The sequence below is a fragment of the Chanodichthys erythropterus genome, chromosome 9 (assembly GCF_024489055.1).
Source record: "Chanodichthys erythropterus isolate Z2021 chromosome 9, ASM2448905v1, whole genome shotgun sequence".
Classification (NCBI taxonomy): domain Eukaryota; kingdom Metazoa; phylum Chordata; class Actinopteri; order Cypriniformes; family Xenocyprididae; genus Chanodichthys; species Chanodichthys erythropterus.
Window position 1 is genome coordinate 27,013,846 of NC_090229.1, and position 24,474 is coordinate 27,038,319.

Consider the following 24,474-nt stretch of genomic DNA (forward strand, 5'->3'; position numbering starts at 1 on the left):
TTTTTAATAATTTTCACAGATCAGTGTGAACGGGATTGTATTGACAACTGTCATCTGTACGCAAAACTTTTCCATTTTTTGTACATCGTTGACATGCAAACGTACCGTATGTAAAGGCTCTTTCCCTGTGGTTTTCAAAAGAGAGACTGGTGCACATTTAAATACATCCTTAACAGCTAATGTTCAGATTGGTTCTGTACACACTGCATAGAATTTTTGTAAAATGCAGTCGTCACTCCGGTAAATGACTGAACTTTGTGTGTATAGAACGGGATTAAGCTCTAAAAGGTGAATTGACATACAAATTTAGCTGAAGTGTGTATGTGGCCTGTATTCAGTAGTCACCTAGTAACTAATTTATAATCTCTCAAGTTTATTATCAACATTTTATCTTGACTTTTTTCTCGAAATTTAACATTTTTCTCATAATTTAACGAATTTGTTATCGTAATTTAACGACTTTTTTCTCGTAATTTAAGGTTTATTATCAACATTTTATCTCAACTTTTTTCTCGAAATTTAATGACATTTTTCTCATAATTTAACGAATTTGTTATCATAATTTAACGACTTTTTCCTCGTAATTTAACGAGAGTTGTCAATACAATCCCGTTCACACTGATCTGTGAAAATTATTAAAAATGCTGTATTCTGCATGCCCGGCACGTACAGACTGCATGGCATCACCGCTTTCACATTTTGTAGTTTAAATGGAGACGACAACGGTATCGTTTTCAAAAACTTGCACTTTGGGGGTGTGATTAACCCGTTAATCATTGGATCTGTTAGTTCTGCTCAAAAATGATTGTCTCATCACTTTCAGATCCACTGTTATAACAAAAATACAAGTCAGCACTGGTAACCACACAAAAGCACAAACGAGTCTTCAGACTAAAACTCACTGAGAAAGATTTTAATTTTTTATCAAGTTTTGATATTCCTGACATACCATGAAGTGAAACCAAAATAAGGATGTAGTGGTATTTTGCTGAAAGCAGAGGCAATGGATACTGTCGTGATGGCCACAGTATCATAACATCAAAACAAACATGAATACAGTTGTAGAAAAGTGCATTATGGATCTTCCATCTCATTTCTAAGCCGTTCACACACAGGGCATTTTATCTGCATTTTCCAATGGGATTTCAGAGAACCTTCATTTACGGCACAACAAAATCTCTGCATCAGCTGATTCAAGCTTCAGAAGGAATTTCTTCAGTCTTTACATAAAACAGAAATTCTTTGGGTTTCTTTTTCTAAAAACAGGAAACACATGTTAAGCATCACGCACAGATATTCAAAGCTCTATTCAGCTGTTTTTACCAGAAGAGTGTGTCGTTTAGAATGGATAACCTTAGTGCTGATGTGGCCTTCAAAGTGTTAAAACACACAAAATTACATCGTTCTGACAGCAAAACACTGGCTCTGAATGAAAACAACTTGGTTTTCACAGGTAAAATGGAGAGATGTTTCTATTGACTTGTTCTCAGAGAAATATAAATGCAGTTGCAAGTATTTTAGCCTTGAATGTTAAGGCTTCAAGTGTACTCAAATGCTTCAATATAGACTCAGAACCAAAGTACAATCAAAGCATTCAGTATAAGGCATGCATGCTCGTTTCCTCAGTCTGTGCATATATGCCTCTATGTTACAGTTTCAAGCCCACAGTGAAGAATCTCACACATATACATACACACTCATGAACAGCATTGAGACTAATGCATGTGTATGATGACCAAAAAACATAACTTAAGTATCCACTGATTTATAAATCATCACTTATATACAGGTATTCATATATAAATACTTGTATGGAATGTACACAATTAGAATTTACACATAAACAAGGCAGATTAAAGTAAGATGTATTCAAAATCACAACCGTATATCTTATGACATCCCATTCCTGATTTTCATTGACGTCCAGTACTAGAGAAAAAGGGGCAGATGATTATAGTCTCATGAAATGGAGTGGAAGATATGATTGAACACCAGCTCAAGCTCAGACTGGTGTTAGAAAAAAAGAAAAAAAAAAAAAGAAAAAAAAATGTTTTGCGTTGAAAGATCTTCTTCAGTTGAAGGATGTTGGAAACAGCAGTGGTAGTTTTTTTGAAAGCGGATGAAAATACAGAGTACATTAATGAGACGGATGTTGTCATTTAACCATTACTTAAAAGATGAAACTCCCAGTTCACAGAAAGATGATGTTCATAAAGCATTTGTTTTTAGTCCCTGCAATATTTTAGTGAAAAATGGACAGAGTTGTTTTTATGTCCCATTCTTTAAAGGGCATGAGCTACATAGGAACTGTTGAGGCAGAGATTGAAACTGCAGAGTCGGCAATTATTCTCTTCAAACATCAGTAGTTTCCTACTGTGATCATTTACGGTTCCCTCTTTCACTTTGTCTCAGAGATGTTTTTTGTCTCTCAGCTCCAACTTGAGGTTCCTGAGATGGAAGGTCGTATGATTCCTTTGGGTGTGGGCTTGGAACCAAACCACGACATCTAAAACACAAACACAAAACATTAGATTCAAACAGTGCTTCTATCATTCAAACACACTGTTTAAAAATCATTTTTATTAGTGAACGGGATATTTTGCAGAATGTTGTGACTAGGAATGCACTGCTGTAGAAATTCAGGAACGCGCGATCGCTGAAAGTGAAAGTAAACAGGAGTGCGCATTCAAACGTGATTTCAATACCCCGCATTTTGAAAGCGGCTCCCTGATTAATACAGTTATCTCTCAATATGAAAGCTATCTTAGGCTGGGCAGTGTAGTTGTAACCATCTCTTAGCTCTGTATCAAAGAAAATGTGGTCTTATTTGTTCTTTGAACATAGAGAGAGTGTGATTATGGTTGTACTTATTGTAAAGTGTTACCATGAAAACGAATAACAATTTTCTCTTAATCTTATCAAGCACAAACAATAAGGTTTCATTTGTTAACATTAGTTAATGCACTGTAAATTATGAACTAACAATGAATGACTATTTTTATTAACTAACATAAACAAAGATTAATAAATACTGTAGCAAATATATTGCTCATTGTTAGTTGATGTTGGTTAATACATTAATGTTAATAAATGAGACCTTATTGTAAAGTGTTACCATTTTTATTTATACTGTTTTATTTGATCAGTTTGTGGAAAGGAGTTCAGTTAGGAGGTCAAAGGTTGTAGAAGCTCATAAATCATGTACAGTAAGGTCTGAAGAGACTGAAATCATACAGAAGAGAAGACAGTCAGTTGAGTTAGTGGCAAAATCTTATACAGTGCTTGAGTATTGTTGTCTTTTACTGCATATGATAATTCACTCAGAAAGTAGAACTGAAATGACATTCATTACGAGATGATTAGTTAAAACATTTCAAATACACCTGCAGAATATTTTTTCTAGTCATGATTTCACCATTGAGGATTTCTTAAAAATAGTGTGTAAAAATCTTGTCTTGTCTCGTCTCGTGAACTCAGTCTCGAGTCTCGTCTCATCTCGTGAGATACCCGTCTTGTCACACCCCTATTTATAAGTGATATATAATTGTTCATGAAGGCTGGAAATGAAAAATGCCTTATATTCAGGTGTGCAGACTTATTAGGCAGGTTTTCTTTTACAGGCAAAATGAGCCAAAAAAGAGATTTAACCCATTAAACCATCAGGAACCCTTTAGTCTCCAGCGCCACCATTTCCCAGTACTGAAACCTACCTTGAGTCTTCAGAAGTGCAAGGTGTCAGGATCTCAGAGACTTAGGTTAGGTGAAGAATCCTAAAAAATGACCTGCTCTTAATAAGAATCACAAACTGAAGTGTTATAAAATACATGAAGACTGAGTTTTTTTAGGCCTTATAGACAGACAGCTTGAGAGTGACTCCTGAAGGACCAGCACCACATCCTCTTGTACCACTGTTTGAAGAATTCATCTTCCAGAATCTGGCAGTATCAAGTGTATGGCAATTTCAAGTATTGCATTAGTATTGCGTCCTTCTCATGAGCATTTAATAATTTTTGACTTTTCAGTCTGAGTTAAATCTCTTTTTTTGGCTCATTTTGCCTGTAAAAGAAAACCTGCCTAATAATTCTGCACACCTGAATATAGGGCATTTTTCATTTCCAGCCTTCATGAACAATTATATATAACTTATAAATGATTACAAACAATATTAATAGTAGTTATTAAGATTGATGTGAATTGGAATTGGTAAAATGTGCTTGGAAAAAAATATGATCAGAAAATCAACTTGACTAATAATTCTGCACACAGTGTATAGATCCATGCATCCATCCATCCATCTATATATATCCATCCATCCATAGATCCATCCATCCATCTATAAATCCACCAATCATCTATAGATCCATCTATTGATTCATCATCCATCCATAGATCATCCATTGATCCACCCATCCATCCATCTATAGATCCATGCATCCATCCATCATCTATAGATCCATCCATCTATAGATCCATGCATCCATCATCTATAGATCCATCCATAGACCTATCTATCCATCCTCTAGATCCATCCTCTATAGATCCATCTATCCTCTATAGACCCATCCATCTATAGACCCATCCATCTATAGATCCATCCATCATCTATAGACCCATCCATCTATAGATCCATCCATCCATCATCTATAGATCCATCCATCTATAGATCCATGCATCCATCATCTATAGATCCATCCATAGACCCATCTATCCATCCTCTATAGATCAATCCATCTATAGATCCATGCATCCATCATCTATAGATTCATCCATCTATAGGCCATCCATCCACCCATCATCTATAGATCCATCCATCTATAGACCCATCCATCCATCATCTATAGATCCATCCATCCATCCATCCATCATCCATTAGATCCATCCATCTATTAGATCCATCCATCTACAGATCCATCCATCCATCATCTATAGATCCATCCGTCTATAAATCCATGCATCCATCATCTATTAGATCCATCCATCTATAGACCCATCCATCCATCATCTATAGATCCATCCATCCATCCATCCATCATCCATTAGATCCATCCATCTATTAGATCCATCCATCTACAGATCCATCCATCCATCATCTATAGATCCATCCGTCTATAAATCCATGCATCCATCATCTACAGATCCATCCATCCACCAATCAATCAAGTATCAATCAATGAGCATTGCATTTCAAAAATAAATACTAAATTAGTTCACAGTATTTTATAAATAAATAATATGAAATAAATTCAATTTTTAATGTTTTTTTTTCACAGAAACATTGTAATTTAATAATTGCAATTTTTCAAAATTATTATTAATAATAATAAATATATTTGTACGTGTAATGTATATTATTGTTTAAATGAACCAATGTAATATTTGAACACATTCTTCAGAGTGAATAACAGTCAATACTCTCAATCAATTATTATTAACATGAATAATATTATTATTCAATAATTCAACAATCACCTTTTCAATGCCAATAGTGGATTATTTAATTGATTATTTTGTTATAATGTTTTGGCCAATAACTAATTTTTAATAATGATTTTTTGATGCCATGATGTCTGCTTTTAGAAACAGTATTAACACAATAGCTCCAATCTACAGTTTCAGTTTTAAAGTGAACAATAAATGCCTGATAATATTCTGCTTTTATAATCATTAAAAAAAAAAACTGTTGATGTGTACATCCCTAAATCTGTTTCAAATAAAAGTTATATATATATAAACCAGTGTACCATTGAAAAGGGGCAGCGAGTGTAATGTAGCACAATGATGTGCAGTGCTTTCCCTGCTCTCCAGCACTGCTGATGGGTCGAGCTATAAATACCTGCCAGCTGCTATTCCTGACCGTGTCACTGAGTGCTAATGGTTTGATTCAGTGTGGTGAGCCAGATATCCTGACCCACATTGTTAGCTGCCTTAGCAGAGTGGCCTAGTTAGCTCACGGGTGCGGAGGAGAAAGCTGCCAGGTGTGATGAGGGTACAGAAGAACCTTACCATCATACCATCAAAGATTTGTTTCTCTTACACACCTTGTACTCCAGAGTCTGTTTGAGCATGTCCTCTTCATCTTTTGTGAAATGCAGAAGTACAGAAACGGCTCTGATGAGCTGGAAAGCCTAAACAAATAGATAGAGAGACTCAGAGAGAGGAAACATATCATTGGAGCATTCATTCAAGCATCACTTACAGGTACACTAGTCTGGAGTTGAGTAGAGGACTCTCTAGTGTTTAAAAATCAGTGATGCACAATTGCACATACCAACTGGATAGTAATAAGAGGATTATTAGGGTAAATAATGTCCCAAAAAACATTTTATAGGACACTCTGGCTACAATAATCTGAATTACAACTATTTGAATACATTTTAAAACGTAATTTATTTCTTTGATGACAGCCATGTGACAGTCTTCAGTGTCACATGACCCTTCAGAAAAGCTCCTTTTAAGAAACATTTCTTATTACTATCACTGTTATTATAATTTGAGTATTTATTTGAAATAGAACCTTGTACCATTATAAATGTCTTTACCGTCACTTTTGATCAAATGAATGCATTCTGGCTGAATAAAAGTAATAATTTCTATTTAAAAAAAAACAAAACTCTACTGACCTCAAACTTCAGAATGGTAGTGTACACTGTTTTTTTTAATGTCATCTGAACAGCTCAGATACTGTTCAAGCCCTCACCTCTGCCTCTCTGGATGACATGAACTTCAGCACCACGTGTTTGAGGTACTCAAAGTTGATCTCTCTTGTGTCGGTGAGGTCTGAACTGTTGGTGACTGTGGTGTTGGAGGTGATGGGAGGCGGGCCTGGGGTTTGAGGGAATCCTGGAGCTGGAGTTGGAGCTGTGGTGGGCATCGGTGACTCTGAGAGTGTCTTGTCAGCCAATCTCTCCTGGAGTCTCTCCTTCATCTCAGAGTCTGGATCTGGTTTCAGTTTCTGTTGCATAAACATGTGAGGAAATGTTTACTGACAGCCGACATGGGCTGTGTTGCATACAATACATAGACAAATGCATCTGAATAAACACACATACCAGCTCTTTCTGTAGCGTCCTCTTCAGTTCTGCAAGCCTCTGCTGTAGCTGCTTTATTGTCTGCCAAAAATAAATAAATAAATAGAGTGTTTGGTCCTACTTTATATTAGGCATCTTTAACTACTACGTAGTAACATTTAAATTAATCATTTGATACAATGTGTACATACAGTCAAACCAAAAATTATTCAGACATTTTTGATATATTTTTACTAGTGGGTGCAGGATGCTACTGTTCATTTATGTAAATGAGGATAGCAAAATAAAATAAACTGTGACATATTTACCCAAAAAATCTTCATACAGTGGACTACCAGTAAAATTGATAAAAATTTGGAACCAAAAATTATTCAGACACTTTGACCTGACCATGTTTTACTTAAGTGTTATCTGACATAATTAAGATTGTATTTAGATTTAAACTGTATTAATGAATGAAATGTTCAAGGTGTCTGAATACATTTTGGATTGACTTTACATGTTTGTATATTGTACTTCTTTAAAAATGACCTGCATGAAATTACAGTTGTAATGAATTTCTGTAACTTCATCTTTAATTACACTCTTGACCCTTCCCTTACCCCACCCTACCACCAAACCTGTTCCTAACCTTACCCATATCCCACCTCAATGGCAGCAAAAATGTTTTACAATACATGAACACTCTGAGTACATTGTACCCATTTTTTTGTATGTACACAGTAGTTAAAGACACCTAAAATAAATTGTGATCGATTGTTTTGAATATTACATTCAAACAAAATCATACAAAATGTTCTTGTTTACAAACATTTTTTACTTGCATTATAATGTCAAGTGCAACAGAATATACAATTTTCAAATAGTAATTAAAATAGGGTAATATTATTGGTGAATATAATTTTTTGCCTCCAGTGCAGGCTTGATTATGGCAGTAAATTTGTTTCAAAAGGTGAATAATAATATAATGAAAACTTATTTACAACTGTTTTTACATGTACAATAATATGTATGAATTAATGGTCTGCAATGAAAGAAGACAATTTTTATGTTTTCTTTAAAGACAAGTACTTACATTTTAACCCCCATAAAAACATTCTCCGGTAACTGATGTAATTAATTTAAATAATTTATTGCTGTAAAATATGTTCTCCATATAATTAAGTTCTTACATATAATTACAAGTTCATAATTTTTGATAAAAATGTCAAATGCCCCCATTATGCCATTTTTAAGGCTCCTAAGTTTGCTTTACAGGTTTCCTACAATAGATTTACATGGAAGGTCAAAAAACACTTTCATTTCATTCAAGGATTCGGTCTTTCTTAAACTCCTCCTTTCTGAGAGCCTACTCTGCTGTTATTGGTCAGATGGCCCAGTGTGTTGTGATTGGTCTACCACTTACAGCATGTGTCAGAAAATGAAATGTCCATTACCATATCTGAATTTCAGCTCCAGAGCTTCCTCAGCACTTGTAAACACAGTGATACGAATGGTAACAATGGTGTCAGATTGTTACAAACCTACATAGGTTTAGAATCAGTTCATTCCTTTGGGAGACAATAACTTGTTGAGCACTTTGACCTTTGAAACTATGCAGACCTTAACAAACAGCTATATTACAAAAAAACATGACAGCTGATATCCAAAAAAAAAGCATAATAGGGGCACTTTAAAATTTCTGCTCTTCTTAGAACTGATATTCTTTCATTTCAGTGTTTTTTTTTTTTTTGCTCTCACCTTGTTCTTTTCAGCCAGTTGTTGCTCCAGGTCTTTATTAACCTTTTGTAACTGGTCAAGATCGCTTACAGTAACCGCCCCGTTCTGCTCACCATCACACTCGTCTGCATGTGACTGCGCTGTCAATCTCAACACCTCACCCTCGAGATCAGACACCTGCACACACAAAGAGATGTGTAAATACAAAAAACATCAAATTAGCAAGTCAATGTATCTAACAGCAACAGGCAGCTCAGGTGGGTAAAAGCAAACACCAACCTGTGACTGGTAAGAAGAGAGTTGCTGTGTTTGTGTCAGGACTTCCTGCTGAAGTGATGTCAGCTGAGAGTTGTGTTGTCGTTCTCTCTCCTCAGCCTCTAAACGACGAGCCTCACACTCAGCCTGCAGAGAAGACAGACTGCTACGGGCTGCCTTCAGCTCTGACACACACAAACACAAACACAACAAGAAACGGAAGCTTTTTAATGCAAACCATTATAAAGCACATAAACTTTTCTGGCATCAATGGATCTAATCTGTAGTGCAGAACTCAAAAACTTTATGACTGTAGTCCAGATTTGTTCTGAAGATGTTTTTTTTTTTAATAAATTGCTCACACTAATTATCAGTTTAAATCTTTGTTACAAATCTTTCACTGAACCAACCCAATGAATCAGTCAAAGCAGTAACTGAATTAACATCTGACTCACTCACTGAACAACCTTACTTTTGGTCTAAATCTAAAGGTACATTGTCGAGAACGGCAGTAACGTAGCGTGATTTGCTAAGGCAGCAGACTCTGCACACAACCTATATGCAGCCATATGCATGCTGCTTAAGTGGAAATGGACGCTGTCAGATTTGACCGCAAAAGATGTGGTATTTTGATTGGATGTATTTATGTAGTCATGCATTTACGGCATTGTGCCTGTTAGAAAATATATGGTCGGTTTTAAAGGTGCCCTTGAATGAAAAATTTAATTTATCTTTGCATAGTTGAATAACAAGAGTTCAGTACATGGAAAAGACATACATTGAGTTTCAAACCCCATTGCTTCCTCCTTCTTATGTAAATCTCATTTGTTTAAAAGACTTCCGGAAAACAGGCGAATCTCAACATAACACTGACTGTTACGTAACAGTCGGGATCATTAATATGTATGACCCCAATATTTGCATATATGCCAGCCCATGTTCAAGGCATTAGACAAGGAAAGGCAGTAGGCTATTAACATCTGGACCTGTGCACAGACAAGGTAAGCAAGCAAGAACAACACCGAAAAATGGCAGATGGAGCAATAATAACTGACATGATCCATGATATCATGATATTTTTAGTGATATTTGTAAATTGTCTTTTTAAATGTTTCGTTAGCATGTTGCTAATGTACTGTTAAATGAGGTTAAAGTTACCATAGTTTCTTTTTTTGTATTTTTAAACACTTGCAGTCTGTATAATGCATAAACACAACTTCATTCTTTATAAATCTCTCCAACAGTGTAGCATTAGCCGTTAGCCACGGAGCACAGCCTCAAACTCATACAGAATCAAATGTAAACATCAAAATAAATACTTCACTCACATGATTCGATGTATGCACACAGCATGCATGACGAACATCTTGTAAAGATCCATTTGAGGGTTATATTAGCTGTGTGAACTTTGTAAATGCGCTGTAATATAATCGAGAGCTCGCGTGGCAGGGAGCGCGCGATTTAAAGGGGAAGCGCGCTGAAAAAATCAGTGCATAGTTAATGATGCCCAAAAATAGGCAGTTTAGACTTATATTACATCTTTTGAAAAAGCATTCTTGGGCACCTTTAATGTTATTTTAGGGTGGGGAAGAATTAAATGAACGGCAACATTCAGCATTTTCTTCACATACCCCCTCTGTCACCTCACGTACCCCAGTTTGGGAACCGCTGGGTTAAGACATGCTTTTTTTGGACTTTAAATAATGGCGCAAATACCAGTAAATTGACTAGCACAAACAAATACTCTCCTCCGATAGATTTTGCTTCTGAAAGAGAAACTCCTACAAATGCATATGCAATAAGGTCAGCCTCAAAAACAACTTAGCCCATGACTTATCAGTGCTAATTTTGCACTGTGTGTCTTTAGTACATCCCGACAGTAGTTTTTTTTAATGCCAAAAGAGGGTTTGCGATGGCGCAAGCTGTTAGAAAATCTGGCCCTAAAATGTGTAACCAAAACAGTATTTTTTTTTTTTTGGAGGGGTTAAACCAGTTCCTGTCCTGCTGCATGCTTACCTTCCTTCAACGCACTTATTTCCTCCTCCTTTGTCCCTAAATCTTGGGAAAGACGACTCGCTTCCTCTTCCGCCTTCTCAAGAGACTCTGTCATTTTGTTGACCTATAAAAGACAACCAATAAATGAAGTTCCTAGAAAAGGTACATGACTTTATGAGTGAACAAAATGTATGCATGTTTGAATATGCCAGTCAATTAACCTGCTGTTGGAGTTCTTCCCTCTGTTTTCTGGTTTCCTCCAGAGCTTTTGCAATTTCAACACTGACCGTCTGTCTGCTGCTCATCTCCGCCTGTGACAACAAACAAATATGTCACCCAAATACTATATTGGTCAGCAACATAACTCAAACAGATACCTTTCAAAAGTTTGGGGTCAGTATTTTTTTTTTTTTAATTATTAATAGTTTCATAGCAAAGATGCACTTAATTTATTGACAGTAAATACTGTCAATAAAAACTTTATCAACACTGATAATATAAAGGAAATGCTTCTTGAACACCAAGTCAGCAAAGGATCATGTGACACTGAAGACTAGACTAATCATGCTGAATATTCAGGAATACACAGTATCACAGGAAAGCAACGGTTATTTTAAATTGTAATAATATTTCAACAAAAAACAACACATTTTTTCAAACAAATGCAGCCCTGGAGAACATAAGAGACTCCTTTCAAAAACATTCGAAAAATCTTACCGACCCCAAACTTCTGAATGGTAGTGTTACATAGTGAATGTGTTTGTGCAGATGCAGTAGATGATTCTCACTCTAGACTGCTCTACTTCTGCTGTTAGTCTCTCTACGGTGCTGTCAATCTCAGCTTTGCTCTTCAACAGTGAGGCCTTTTCCTCCTCCAGTAACCGCTTGAGAGAAAGACAAGCAACAGACAAATTTTTAATAATGTTTCCATGTTTATGAGTTTATGATAGTCAAAGAAAGACTAGTGATGTTTCACACACCAGGTTGTCCTGATGCTTGTTAACCTCAGTTTCTCTCTCCTTCTGTAGTGCGAGAAGTTCCTCCTCAAGTCTGGCTGTTTTCTCCAAGCCTCTCTGTCTCTGTGTCGAGACCTGCTGTTGTAGTCGCTCTCTCTCTTCTGTCCACTCCATATGCTATGGTAAAGGTCAAAGGTCAAAACTCTAAGGCAAAGCTGAAGGGACTAACAATAAAGCTGACTTGTAAGACTGAGCTGTTTGACAAGCCCATTTTTTAATAACCCTAAACACTACAATATATTTTCCTCGTCTAATGCAGGAGTCTCAGGAAGTATGACAGATCTCTGACACAAGAGGGCGACATTTCAGCAAAAAAATTGGTAGGTGTGACAAGAACACCTACAGAACTGGCTATTGGGATGTTCAATGAGACTTTGACTGATATAATGTACCAGTTTTTCTGTGTGCGTTTCATTGTCTTCAAGTTGCTGTTGCAGACTCTTCATCTTCTCAGTGCAGTCAGCCAACCTCTGCTCCAGATCTGAGATCTGACAGAATACACACACACATACATCCTTCAGATCACTCAGCCACAGTCATGTGATGTGAGGGTTAACTGGAGAATCGCAACGCTCTCACCTGTGTGTCTGTCCTCTCTCTGTAAGCCTTGGATGAGTCGTCTTTGTGCTTGATCAGAGTCTGCAGATCTGTGATGCTGGCGTTCTGCCGAGAGATCTGGAAACCAATGAATTCTCTCACTGAATTAATCTTATTACAGTTCAATAACTGTATAAAACAATTTAAGTACAGTACAGTGAATCAATTTGATTCACAATCCATAGATGTTTGACTCCATTCCAAAAGGTTTTTGTAAATTCAATGTGATTCAATTAACAATGAAATATGATTTGAATAATGATTAAATTCTTTTTTCTTTTTTTTTTTAATGCATTTATTGGATTCTTTAAATACTTTCTACATTATCATTCAAAAGTTTTGGGGTCAGTAAGACTTTTTTTTAAAGACAAAAATGCTTTAAAAAAAGCAAAGACACATTAAACTGATCAAAAGTGACATTTATAATGTTATAAAGATTTCAAATAAATGCTTTTCTTTTGAACTTTTCAATTGATCAAAATAATCCTAAAAAAAAAAAAATCACAGTTTCCACAAAAATATTAAGCAGCAGAGATGTTCTCAACAATGATAATAATCAGAAATGTTTCTTGAGCACCAAATTAGAATGATTTCTGAAGGATCATGTGACACTGAAGACTGGAGTAATGATGCTGAAAATTCAGCTTTAAAATCACAGGAATAAATTACATTTTAAAACATATTCAAAGAGAAAATAGTTGCAATAAATTGCAATAATATTTCAGAATATTACAGTTTTTAATTTTTGATCAAATTAGTGAGCATAAGAGACTTCTATCAAAAACATTTTAAATGGTAGTATAATGTGTCTTGCGTAAAAAACGAATGCAAAGTAATAAAGTGTTTACTGAAACCAAAAAATAACATGAAAGGAAACACATTAAATATACATACATAAATACAGGCCATTTCATTTTAATCATAATTTTAAAAACATTATGTAATAGTGTGGAGCAGCGCATGAGTTTAGGTGCTGCCGGTTTACCTGGGCCTCCAGTGAACTGACTGCTGTGGTGTGATTTGTTCTCGCCTCCAGTAACTGTCCTCTGGACTCCTCTAACCTCTGCTCTAATGAAGACTTCTACACACACAAACACGACATGCGGAAATTAGATGACTGAAAGTGCAGTAAGATGAAAGGCGTGTATACATATGTGTCCTCTGACCTCTTTGAGCAGTTCCTGTAGGTGTTCATCCTGAGAGTAGTTTGCTTCTAGTCTCCTCTCTAAGGAGGCGGCCTTCTCCTGCAGATCAGCTAATAGACGCTCTCGCTCCTCCTCTGTCACTGCAACCTGACCAATCACAGTATGGTATGAAGAGTTGTAATGAAGTAAGAAATGAAACACAGAGCTGCATATAGGTCAATCCATTTACACACACTATATATAATTTAGCATCAGGGCGTAGGAACAGGACACATTTTTGGTATAAGAAGTGCAATGAAAGGGAATGAAGCACAAGGGTCTCAATATGCATTGTTAAAACTATCTTAACCTTGACACACTAAAAAACAACTTGGATATAAAAAGGAATTGTATAGAAAGCAGATAAATGCAATTTGCAAATTAGATAGGGTAATTAAGAAGCGTTTACAGGTTTTGACTGGGTGCTACTCTCACGTGCGCCCGAATAATTTAACACATTCTCAGACAGCAATTTTCACTTGCAAATGTGAGTGACTGCTTTACATTATTAGTATCAATGAATTGTTTGTTGAGTCAATCAGACCTTGTTCTTGTGCTGCTCATGCTGTAGCTTGAGCTTATTGTGTTCAGACTGGAGATGCTCCATTGATTTCTCTAATGCTTTTGCATTGCTTTGTGCCTGAAAAGCAAACAAAAGAAACAACAGATTGTGGGAATGATTTTTACCATACCATTCAAGGAAAACACATTGAAAAACATTTTCCAGTTTCTTTAAACAGACATTGAGTATGTTTATTGAAATAACCTGTTGTCCGGGTTTACATGCAAACCAATAACCCGAAAACACAAGAAAATGCTTTTAAATTAGTTTATTAATAAATCAGGTTATTTCCCGGTAGTGACGATAAAACGTAATAATTTGCGTATCTGACTCAAGAGTATTTGTTATGTCAGTTGTGATGTTAAATAAAAGCATTAAAAAGCAAAGAACAGTATTGAAACATGTCAGTGGGAAACTTACGGCTCATATATTATCCTCTCATACAGTTACAGATGCAGCATTTTGCCTTCTACTTTTACTGCACAAGATGAGAACACATTTTTATAATTCTTTGGGTCAACAAAGAGTCTGAGTCTGTGATATATTTCCTCCTCCCTTACTACAAAACATTTACTCTCTCTGGATGGCTTAAATCCTCAGTTCCTGTCACATGTCACACATGCGCACTTCAATAAGCCGACAGAAAGCAGGTTAATGCGTTTACATGCTGGGCAAAATCGCATAAGAGGAAAAAATCGAGCTGTGGCAATCGGTTTATGCTTAAGCCGTTTATGACCTTGTCTCAGATAAAGGAAAACAGGTTAACATGTTTATATGACTACATTAATTGTCGGCTTTTCAAGTGTAATCTGGTTAAGAGCGTGAATGTAAACGCACTCATTGACTGTTTCCTCAGGAGTGTATGGTTAATTCAGGGACAATTTATGTAAGTGAAAGCAAGGGTTTAAATATTTATACAACAGATTGCAGTCAGATTGCAATATTTATACAACAGTCAGCAATAAGATAAAGACAAAATACAAGTAGTTTTAATAATAATACAAAAAGATTTCTTCATTAATTACATCATGACTCCACTGTTATAAATGTATAAATATGATGTATAAATAAAAGTGAGAGAAGTGAAAACACTTATAATGGAGTAGTGACTATGCTCCCAAAAGTAACCTTCTTGGCTTCTGAGTGTCATCTGTATTGATGAGCTGAAAGTTGTCAAGTGTTCACCTTCTGGAAATCCTGTGAGACCTGCTGGATGAGCTCCTGTAACTCCTGCTCTCTCCTCTCCAGATCCACAACCCTCCTCTCAGCCTCCGCTCTCTCACTCAACAACTCATCCCTGAGAGAAACAGAAAGACAAAACTGTGCTTTCTAAAAACCGAAAGAAATAAGCAAACTCCACAGATGTACAGAATAATCTGACTGCAATCTCTTTTTCAGAAGGAAGATTTTGCACACTGCTATTTTTAAGTCTGAAGAGCACTGATATTTGATAAAATGTCAACCTAATTCAAGTCAAACCTAATTTTACATGTCCAAACATTTGTATTAACCCTTGTGCGGTCTTCGTTTGGGAAGTACACTCAGGGACCCCAGGCAACAAAATGCAATTTTGTAACAAAATACTTGTTTTTCTTTTTTAAACAAATGTAATTTTATTCTGTTTATTAATGTTTTTACTCCATATTTGTGCAGTTTTTGGAGGATTTATCATATTTTATTTAAATGTATATAAATAAATTTAAAATAGGTTTTTATGCAAAAACAGCTTTTTATGTAAAATTCACTTTAAAAAAGACCCACATTTCTAAATTTCATTCATGGGGATAACATGGATAATTTGACATGGTTTAGTGTAAGATTTTTGCCCATAAAAAGTAAAGAAAAAAACTATAATTTTTACCAGTAGATGGCTGCAGAGCTCCACTATTTGCTGTGCGCTATTTGACTGATTGAAAGACATCTTTTCACAAGTATTCTTCAGTTGGATTCATATCTAAATATTCTGAAATCACAATTATAACAATAAAGGCTACTTTTTGTCAAAGTTTAGTATTTTTTGTAATGAAAAAAATCAGTTTTTCAATATTGTTACATTATTAGATTCAAAATTCATCCGAAAAATCAACATTTTTGAAAAACTTATTTTTTTCAGAACAAAAAAAATGCTAAACTTTGACAAAAAGTAATTTTTATTGTCTTGTATTGTCATAGTTGTGATTTCAAAATATTTAGATATAAATCCAACTGAAAAATGAAAAGATGTCTTTCAGTCCAGGGTTCCTACACATTTTCCATTTCAAAATTCCATACTTTTCCATACTCAAATTTCCAGACCTCCTTCCAAACGATTTCTGCCATTGGTGAGCCTCGGTCTCCTTTTCTATGTTTTTTGGCGCACCAAAAATATTCTCGCCGCTTTATAATATTAATATTGAACAACTGTACTCACATGAACTGATTAATGGATCTTGAGAGAGGAAATGTCACTGCTTCATGTTTGTAGTCCGGGTCCTACAGTCTTTTAGTGATTTTTAAATTAGTGTTTGATTGTTGAAATAAAGTTTTGTATTTAGTATTCATGTCCTAGGCCCTTCTCTTCTTAAAAACCACGTACCTGTGTAACTTTTGTTGGGAATAAAATCTACAAGTACTAATATATTCCATTTAACAAGTTGTCATGACTTAGTTTGTTTCCCTTTCCGGCCATACCACTCGCTACATAGGCGTGAATATTTAATTTGTCTATTAATTCGATACATTTCCTTTATAGAGATCCTTCTGTGATTTATCCATCTGCTCTGTTCTCGACATTATATGTATCATATATTATATGTATCAAAGTATTTTTATAGAGTAGCCTACGAGTATGAGTAGCACAAGCAGTTTCCGTAATATATTAGAAATTTGTAACTCTATAAACATATTTGCAAAGTGAAGAGAGGTGAAAAAGGTGACATGTAGAAAGTAAATAGTTGTAGGGGGTCTGGGGGCATCCTCCCCCAGGAGAAGATTTTTGTGATTTTAACATGTAAAGGAAGCATTCTGGTGCACTCTGAAAAGAACATAAATGGAAAAAAAACAACATTTGCTTAAAGTAAAAAATAAAAAAATAAAACATTTTGGCACCAGGGCTGAGCATTGACAAATTCCATAATTGAATGCGATTTTGATTCAGAAGCTTGCGATTTGATTTTGATTTGATTACCTTTGATTCAGTATTGATTAATTTGGGCCTATCAGGTACAGTACATGGCAAATTTCCTCAAAGAAAAAAATCTCTCAACTAATGCTGTAAACAATACAGGGAACCACAGCTGGTACGTCATTATAATATTAGGTTAAATTGATCGTAAGTTATTTAAATATAGGCTAACTTACACATAAGGAAGTTTTTATAATAACGTTATAATCAAGGTGACAATTATTTTTCTACTCTTTATGTAGGCCTAAACATTTAAATGGTGACTGTCATAAAACAGATTTATGTATTCAATATAGAAGCACATGTTAAGTACAAATACAATGAATATGTAATAGCCTATAGAGCATATATTTATCAAAATGCTCCTCTCAAAGTTCATTTTTGTAGCTAAATGATGAGTTATTGGACATTGTAAGGCTTTTCTGAGGTAGGCTAAATGTGACATTTTTACAAGCTGTTTTATTGACGCCTTTCTGCGGTTGAAACGCTGATTAATCGATTGCATGTGACATGACAGATTTTGGTAAGTTGTACTGTATCTTTCAACATACCTTCAGATTCTCAATCATTTTGTGTTGTAACTAGTAAAGCCAAAGAGATGGCTGGTTCACGAGCGCTACAGCGATCTGTCACGCCACAGAGCGCCAAGAAAGATCGTGACTAACTCCAGTCTATGGGAAAGTAGTAGCCCATTTGCAATTCTTATGAGAATCTTGTGTCACACAGTCACTCACCCCGAAAAAATAACTCTTCGGATGTAAACGATTCACATAAATGATGTATTTTGATTCAAAACTGCTAATTTCGCCACAAAGTGACTAGTTTGCAGGTATAATAAATTAAAAAACTGAATAGAGGCAATAGTCTGGAAACACAAATATTTTTCCAAACTCTGATTTCTTTTTTCCATACTTTTCCAGACCTGGAAAAAACTCAAATCAAATTCCATACTTTTCCATACTTTTCCAAACCGCGTAGGAACCCTGTCAGTCAGTCAAATAACACATAGCAAATAGTGGAGCTAAAAGTGATGTTTTTTTTTACTTTTAAAACGGCATTTTCCAAAAGATGGGCAAAAATCTTACACTAAACCATGTCAAATTATCCACGTTATCCCCATGAATGAAAGTTAGAAATGTGGGTCTTTTATAAAGTGAATTTTACATAATAAGCTGTTTTTGTATTAAAAAAAAATTATAAATTTATATAAATTTAAAAGATATGACAAATCCTCCAAAAACTGCACAAATATGAAGTAAAAACATTAATAAACAGAGTAAAATTACATTTGTTTTTTAAAAAACAATTATTTTGTTACAAAATTACATTTTGTTGCCTGGGGTCTGTGGAGACCCCGAAGACACTGAGTGTGACCCTTTTTTTTTTTTTTACACTAACATAAAAACAAGATATCACTCCAATTTTTTTTCTTTGTAGATCTAGAAAGTGTTAACAACTGTACAAAGTTTCATGTAATTTGAACAAAGAGAACTTTTTTTTTTTTTTCATTTGAGCAAATGTCGTTGGCAAAGACCCTATAAGGGTTAAAGGGATAGTTCACCCAAAACTGAAAATTCTATCATCATTTATCATTTACTTGTTCAAAATCTGTATAATTTTTTTTTTGTTCTGTTGAACACAAAGGAAGATATTTTGATGAATGTGTTAATCTGAACAGTTTTGGGGCACCAATGACTTCCATAGTAGTTTTTTCCTTACTATGGAAGTCATTGGTGCTCCAAAGTGGCCTTTCTTCAAAATATCTTCCTTTTTGTTCAGTAGAAAAAATAAATCGATAGAGGTTTGGAACAACTTGAGGGTGAGTAAATGACGACAGAATTTTCAATTTTGGGTGAACTATCCCTTTAAGGAAGTCAACTTCTTCTATACTTCCTCACACACCTTTGAGCCTGTAGCTGTGAGTTGATCCTGCACATCTCCTCGTGTTCCTCTCCCAGCTCATACAGCTTGTCTTGGGTTTGACTCAGCGTCAGTCTCGCTGTGTTCAGCTCCTCTCCTCTCAATTTGAGCTCTTTCTCCCGCTGACTCAGCTGTTCCTCTCGCCTCAGTAGCTGCAGAAGTAATGCCCACTTATGATCAGGCTACTTAAATGCTTTGGGAGCAATTTGTTTTTGTTTTCTATATTGCAATGAATAGGCTTGGGCGGTAATACGGTAAAATGGTATACCGCGGGATCTAAAAATAGCAACGGTATCGGTTTCAATACCGTCATACCGTCATAAAAAAAAACAATGCACTTATATAGGAGACAAGGATTAAATATTAAATATAATTTATTTAATGCCTAAAAATGCGTATGCGTGGTTGTTATCACATCACAGTGTGGAGGAGAAAGAGAGAGAGGGGGAAAGATGGCGAGTCGCGCACCGAGTGACCTGGTCTCGAAAAAGAACACGACTTCTGCAGTTTGGCAGTATTTCGGGTTTCGACCGAACGAGAAGGGAGAGGCGGTAAATACGGACGAGGCAATTTGCAAATTGTGCAATAAAAAGGTGACCGCGAGAGATGGAAATACCTCGAACCTAAGGTCGCATATACGAAACCACCATCCACTCACTGCTGCGAGGATGGAGCCGAGTTCACTCAGTGCAACAGTTTCAACGCCTTCCGATGCAGAACCAACAACATCTAGGTCCACCGCCAGTACGCAGCCGACGATAATGGGGGCCTTCGGGAAAACAACAAAGTACAAAAGGGACAGTGTCCGTTGGAAAACCTGTACTGATGCAGTGACAAAATACTTGGCGAAGGAAATGGTCTCTTTCCACACAGTGGAAAAAAAGTCCTTTAAGGACATGGTAAAGGTCCTAGATGCCCAGTACGAGCTGCCTGGACGGAAACATTTCTCACAAACAGCCGTCCCACATTTATATAGTAAAGTTAGAGACAATGTTCAAGTGCTGCTGTCAGCGGCAGACAGTTATTCCTTAACAACTGACATGTGGTCGTCAGTTAACATGACACCATATATGTCCCTGACTGTCCACACTATTACACCTGACTGGAAACTTGAATCCAAATGCCTCCAAACTACGTATTTTCCTGAGAGTCATACGGCGGACAATCTTGCTGCTGCGCTCAGAGCTGCACTTCAGGAATGGCAACTTGACGAGAAAAACTTTCAGCTATAACCACTGACAACGCTGCTAACATTTGTGCCGCAATCAGGTCCCTTCATTGGCCGTGGCTTAACTGCTTCGGCCACAATCTAAACTTGGCTGTCACAAACGCATTGCATGACCAGAGGCAAAAAACCGAGCGCGCCCTCGGACTATGCCGTAATATTGTCGGGGCCTTTTCACACAGCTGGCAACGTAAGCATGAACTCCACAAGAAGCAAGTGGACTTGGGACTCCCAAAACATAGTCTCATAACGGTAAGCATAAAACGTGCAGAGAGTTCCTCAGGTGCAGGGGCTCAAATGTAAAAAAAAAAAGGGGCATATATATATATGCTTTGCATCACGTAAATAAATTATATTTAAAAGTAGGCTATATTAAAATAGAAAACCATTTTTTAAATTGTATTTTTTTTCTGTATTTTTTATCAAATAAATGCGGGCTGAACGCGCATAAGGGACTTATTTAAAACAAATGTGCATGCAAATTCGACCAAATGGAATAATATACATTAATGGACTTATTTATTTATGCATTCATTCGTTTATGTAGGCCTATTTATTTATTCATTCGTTTATTTAGGCCTATTCATTCATTCATTCGTTTATTTATGCCTATTTATTCACTCATTTGTTTATTTAGGCCTATTCATTCATTTAATTGTTTATTCATCATTAATTAATTAATTCATCCATCCATCCATCCATCGGCAGGACTGCGCAACTCGCTGGGGCTCCAAACTGGCAATGGTGGAGCGCATCCTCGAGCAGGCCCAAGCGATCAGACACGTCCTGTCTGATGACAGAAGGAGCAGCCTGTCCCTGACCTGGCAGGACATGGACGTCTTGAAAGCTGTTCACGAAGCACTGAAACCAGTCGGTGACTTCACTGACATTTTGTCAGGAGAAAATTATGTGACCAGTTCCTGTATCCTCCCCATACTACAGCTCTGCAGGGACAATGTGTTGGCTGCGTCAGAAAATGACCTCCAGCTAACAAAGTCAATAAAAACTGGAATTCTAACAAAGCTGGAGGCCAAGTATGAATCCGATTCAGTGCGCAAAATAATGCGAAAATGCACTTTCCTCGACCCTCGTTACCGTGGAGGATATGAGACGGATGACAACGCATTGGCTGAGACCAAGGCTGAATTACAGGCTGAGATCGTGAGCTTAGAGGCAGCAGGTCCAGTGGCCATCAGAGTGGAAGAGGGAGAGGCGCAACCCGAACCCTCACGAAAAAAGATGACTCTGGGAAGTATGCTGCAAAAAAAAGCCGATGCAATGGCAGGTCCCGTCGGCATCCGCACCGTAGAGGACCGAGTCGGAGCTGAAATAACAGCCTACTGTTTGGAGCCAGTTACTCAAGGAGACGAGGACCCACTTCTCTGGTGGAAAAATGCTGCCGGGCGTTTTCCCCAGATGTCGCGAGTGGCACGAAAGTACCTGTGCGTCTGTGCCACAAGCACACCATCCGAGCGCGTTTTCAGCACCGCAGGTAAAGTTGTCGGTCCACAACGTGCCCTGTTAAAGCCGGACAAAGTAAACATGCTGGTTTTTCTAGCGAAAAATCTTGACTAGATTTGATGCCACTTGCCATTCGTTCCTATTCGCACTGTTTATTTTTATTTATTTAATTGATTCAGGTATTTTTATTTGGTTTTCTTTAAAAACAATATTGGAAAGAAGACTGGAAAGAAGAAGTTTTTATTTAGGCCTATTGCTTTGCAATATTTTTTATAATATGGATGTTTATGTTAATTCAACTCTGGTTGACTGTTGTGGGTCTATTTGCACTTTTTATAAGCTGCTCTTTGTTATTAAAAGTTGTTCGGGCGGTGTGATTTAATTTAATTGATCTGTGTGCGCGTCTCTGCGCGAAAACTGTTCTCGATGTTTATGTTAATTTAATTTTGTTTGACTGTTGTATTTGCACTTTTTTATAAACTGCTATTTGTTGCTAATAAAAGTTGTTAATATTGTTGTGCATGTTATTTTGTTATTGTTTCAGTATTAGTGTTTGGTGTTCAGTTTCTGAACGGTTTAGGCACAAGCCAACAGTTTGGTGACGCTGTCTGAGCCTTATGTCATCATTTTTTAATTATTCACGGTAATACCGTATACCGAGGTAAAATAGGGAGGAGGTTTGACGGTATCAAAATTTGGATACCGCCCAAGCCTAGCAATGAATGAGTTTTCTGACATGGCTTGGTGTTAGATTAAATATTCCTTTAAGTAATGCAGGAAATGGTAGGAATTTCCTGCATTAGGAAAGGAAGTTGATGTGTGTAATTTTTCGAAGTATGTTTTTTGCTATATCCAACTTATAAAAGAATGTGCTCACCATGTGTTTGACTTTAGCCAGTTCCTGCTGCTGAAAGCCCTCCAGCTCATCCAGATCATCTCTCTTCTGGAATAGACTTAAACTCTGCTCTGTCATCTCGTCTAACCGAGCGGTCAGTGACAACTTCTCCTGTTTGAGAGAAAGAGGACATAACAATCATAAATTATTAGGATATTAGAGGCTTTTAACCCAAAGCACACTTATAAAACACTAATCAGAGCAACTTTATCCAGTATGTCACAAAGCATCTTTACCTGCTCCAGTGAAGCCAGCTTTTCCATCCACTCCTGGTCCTTCTTCTCTAATGCTAAGGCCATTCCTTCTGCCATCTTGGCCCTGTTGGCTTGGAAAGCTTCATTCTGGTCCTGAAGTTTGCGCATGGATGCTGATTGAAAACAAAAATAAGACAAAAGCTTCAATCTTTCAGAAATCCTTCTCAGAGAAATAATCACCAGATCATTTTCAACATAATTCCTATGAACCGCATCTGTGGCGAACAGTCCTTTTCCACAGACAATGCTTTAAATGCTTCCCTCAGTGTGTGTAAACGAACAGCAAACATGCTTACAGTTAATACACTTACAATGGAAGCTTAGCAGAAAAGAGATCTGTAGGGCAGAAATTTGCAGCTCATTTTTTTGTTAGAGCACATAAATGAAATATTCAGTACTTCAAATGTTTTGAAAGTAAGCTGGAATATTCCTGTAACTTTTAAAACAGCTTTAAAACAGACAACATTGTAACTCAGTGGTTAGGTGTTATTACAGATGGTAATGTTAGACTTAATATACGTAAAGTGCTAGACACATCAATACATATTAATTTTTATCTTTGTTAGTGTTGCATTAAATGTTATTAGAGACAAAAAACACACATTTTCATTAAATGAAATGAACAACAACATTATATAATTTCCAGATATCCTTGGTAGTAAAGCTGTAAAACACATTGTTAGTACATGCAGTTATTAATATTCAATTGTAATCAGTGCATTTATCCTCTTAATTTGGGTCTAGAAATGGGGTCTGTGCTTTCAGATCATGACACTTCTGAGCGAAATAGAATCTTATATTACCTTGCTATAGCACAATCTACACTTGCTGAAAACAATTTTCATAAAAATTATGACATAAAAAAATTATGTTATAAGGACTTTCGTTAGAGTAGTATTCTCAATAGATTTCACCTTTAAAACTCAAATGCCATGATCCCAAAGACACATATTTCCCAGGCATGGAAAACTCCCAAAGCAAGAGGTTAAAAGAATGTTCCAGGTTCAAGTCAAGCTCCATCAACAGCATTTGTGGAATATTACTGATTGATTTACCAAAAATAATCATTGACTCATCCCTCAGCTTTAAGCAAAAATAAATAAATAAAAGAGAGGAAAAAAAAAACACTGGGGGATGTGCCCGGTTACAAATGGTATTATATTAATATGTTGTTCTTATAGTTCATTCAATTATTATTAT

At 36.3% G+C, this 24,474-nt stretch overlaps 1 protein-coding gene across 1 annotated transcript in view; it reads right to left on the bottom strand.

Annotated features, from left to right (window-relative positions):
* Positions 1-904: 904 nt before the first annotated feature.
* golga1 (golgin A1) overlaps positions 905-24,474 on the bottom strand; it is a 29,933-nt gene continuing 6,363 nt past the window's right edge. The window contains exons 5-23 of the mRNA XM_067393958.1: positions 23,257-23,387; positions 23,003-23,131; positions 19,422-19,591; positions 15,542-15,653; positions 14,339-14,434; positions 13,777-13,902; positions 13,596-13,691; positions 12,593-12,688; positions 12,406-12,501; positions 11,978-12,130; positions 11,786-11,881; positions 11,219-11,308; positions 11,019-11,121; positions 9,027-9,187; positions 8,769-8,924; positions 7,050-7,109; positions 6,698-6,952; positions 6,039-6,125; positions 905-2,506 (exon numbers count right to left, since the gene is read on the bottom strand). Coding sequence (XP_067250059.1) covers positions 2,429-2,506; positions 6,039-6,125; positions 6,698-6,952; positions 7,050-7,109; positions 8,769-8,924; positions 9,027-9,187; positions 11,019-11,121; positions 11,219-11,308; positions 11,786-11,881; positions 11,978-12,130; positions 12,406-12,501; positions 12,593-12,688; positions 13,596-13,691; positions 13,777-13,902; positions 14,339-14,434; positions 15,542-15,653; positions 19,422-19,591; positions 23,003-23,131; positions 23,257-23,387 — 2,291 coding nt within the window. The 3' untranslated portion in view covers positions 905-2,428. The remainder of the gene's footprint in view (positions 2,507-6,038; positions 6,126-6,697; positions 6,953-7,049; positions 7,110-8,768; positions 8,925-9,026; positions 9,188-11,018; positions 11,122-11,218; positions 11,309-11,785; positions 11,882-11,977; positions 12,131-12,405; positions 12,502-12,592; positions 12,689-13,595; positions 13,692-13,776; positions 13,903-14,338; positions 14,435-15,541; positions 15,654-19,421; positions 19,592-23,002; positions 23,132-23,256; positions 23,388-24,474) is intronic.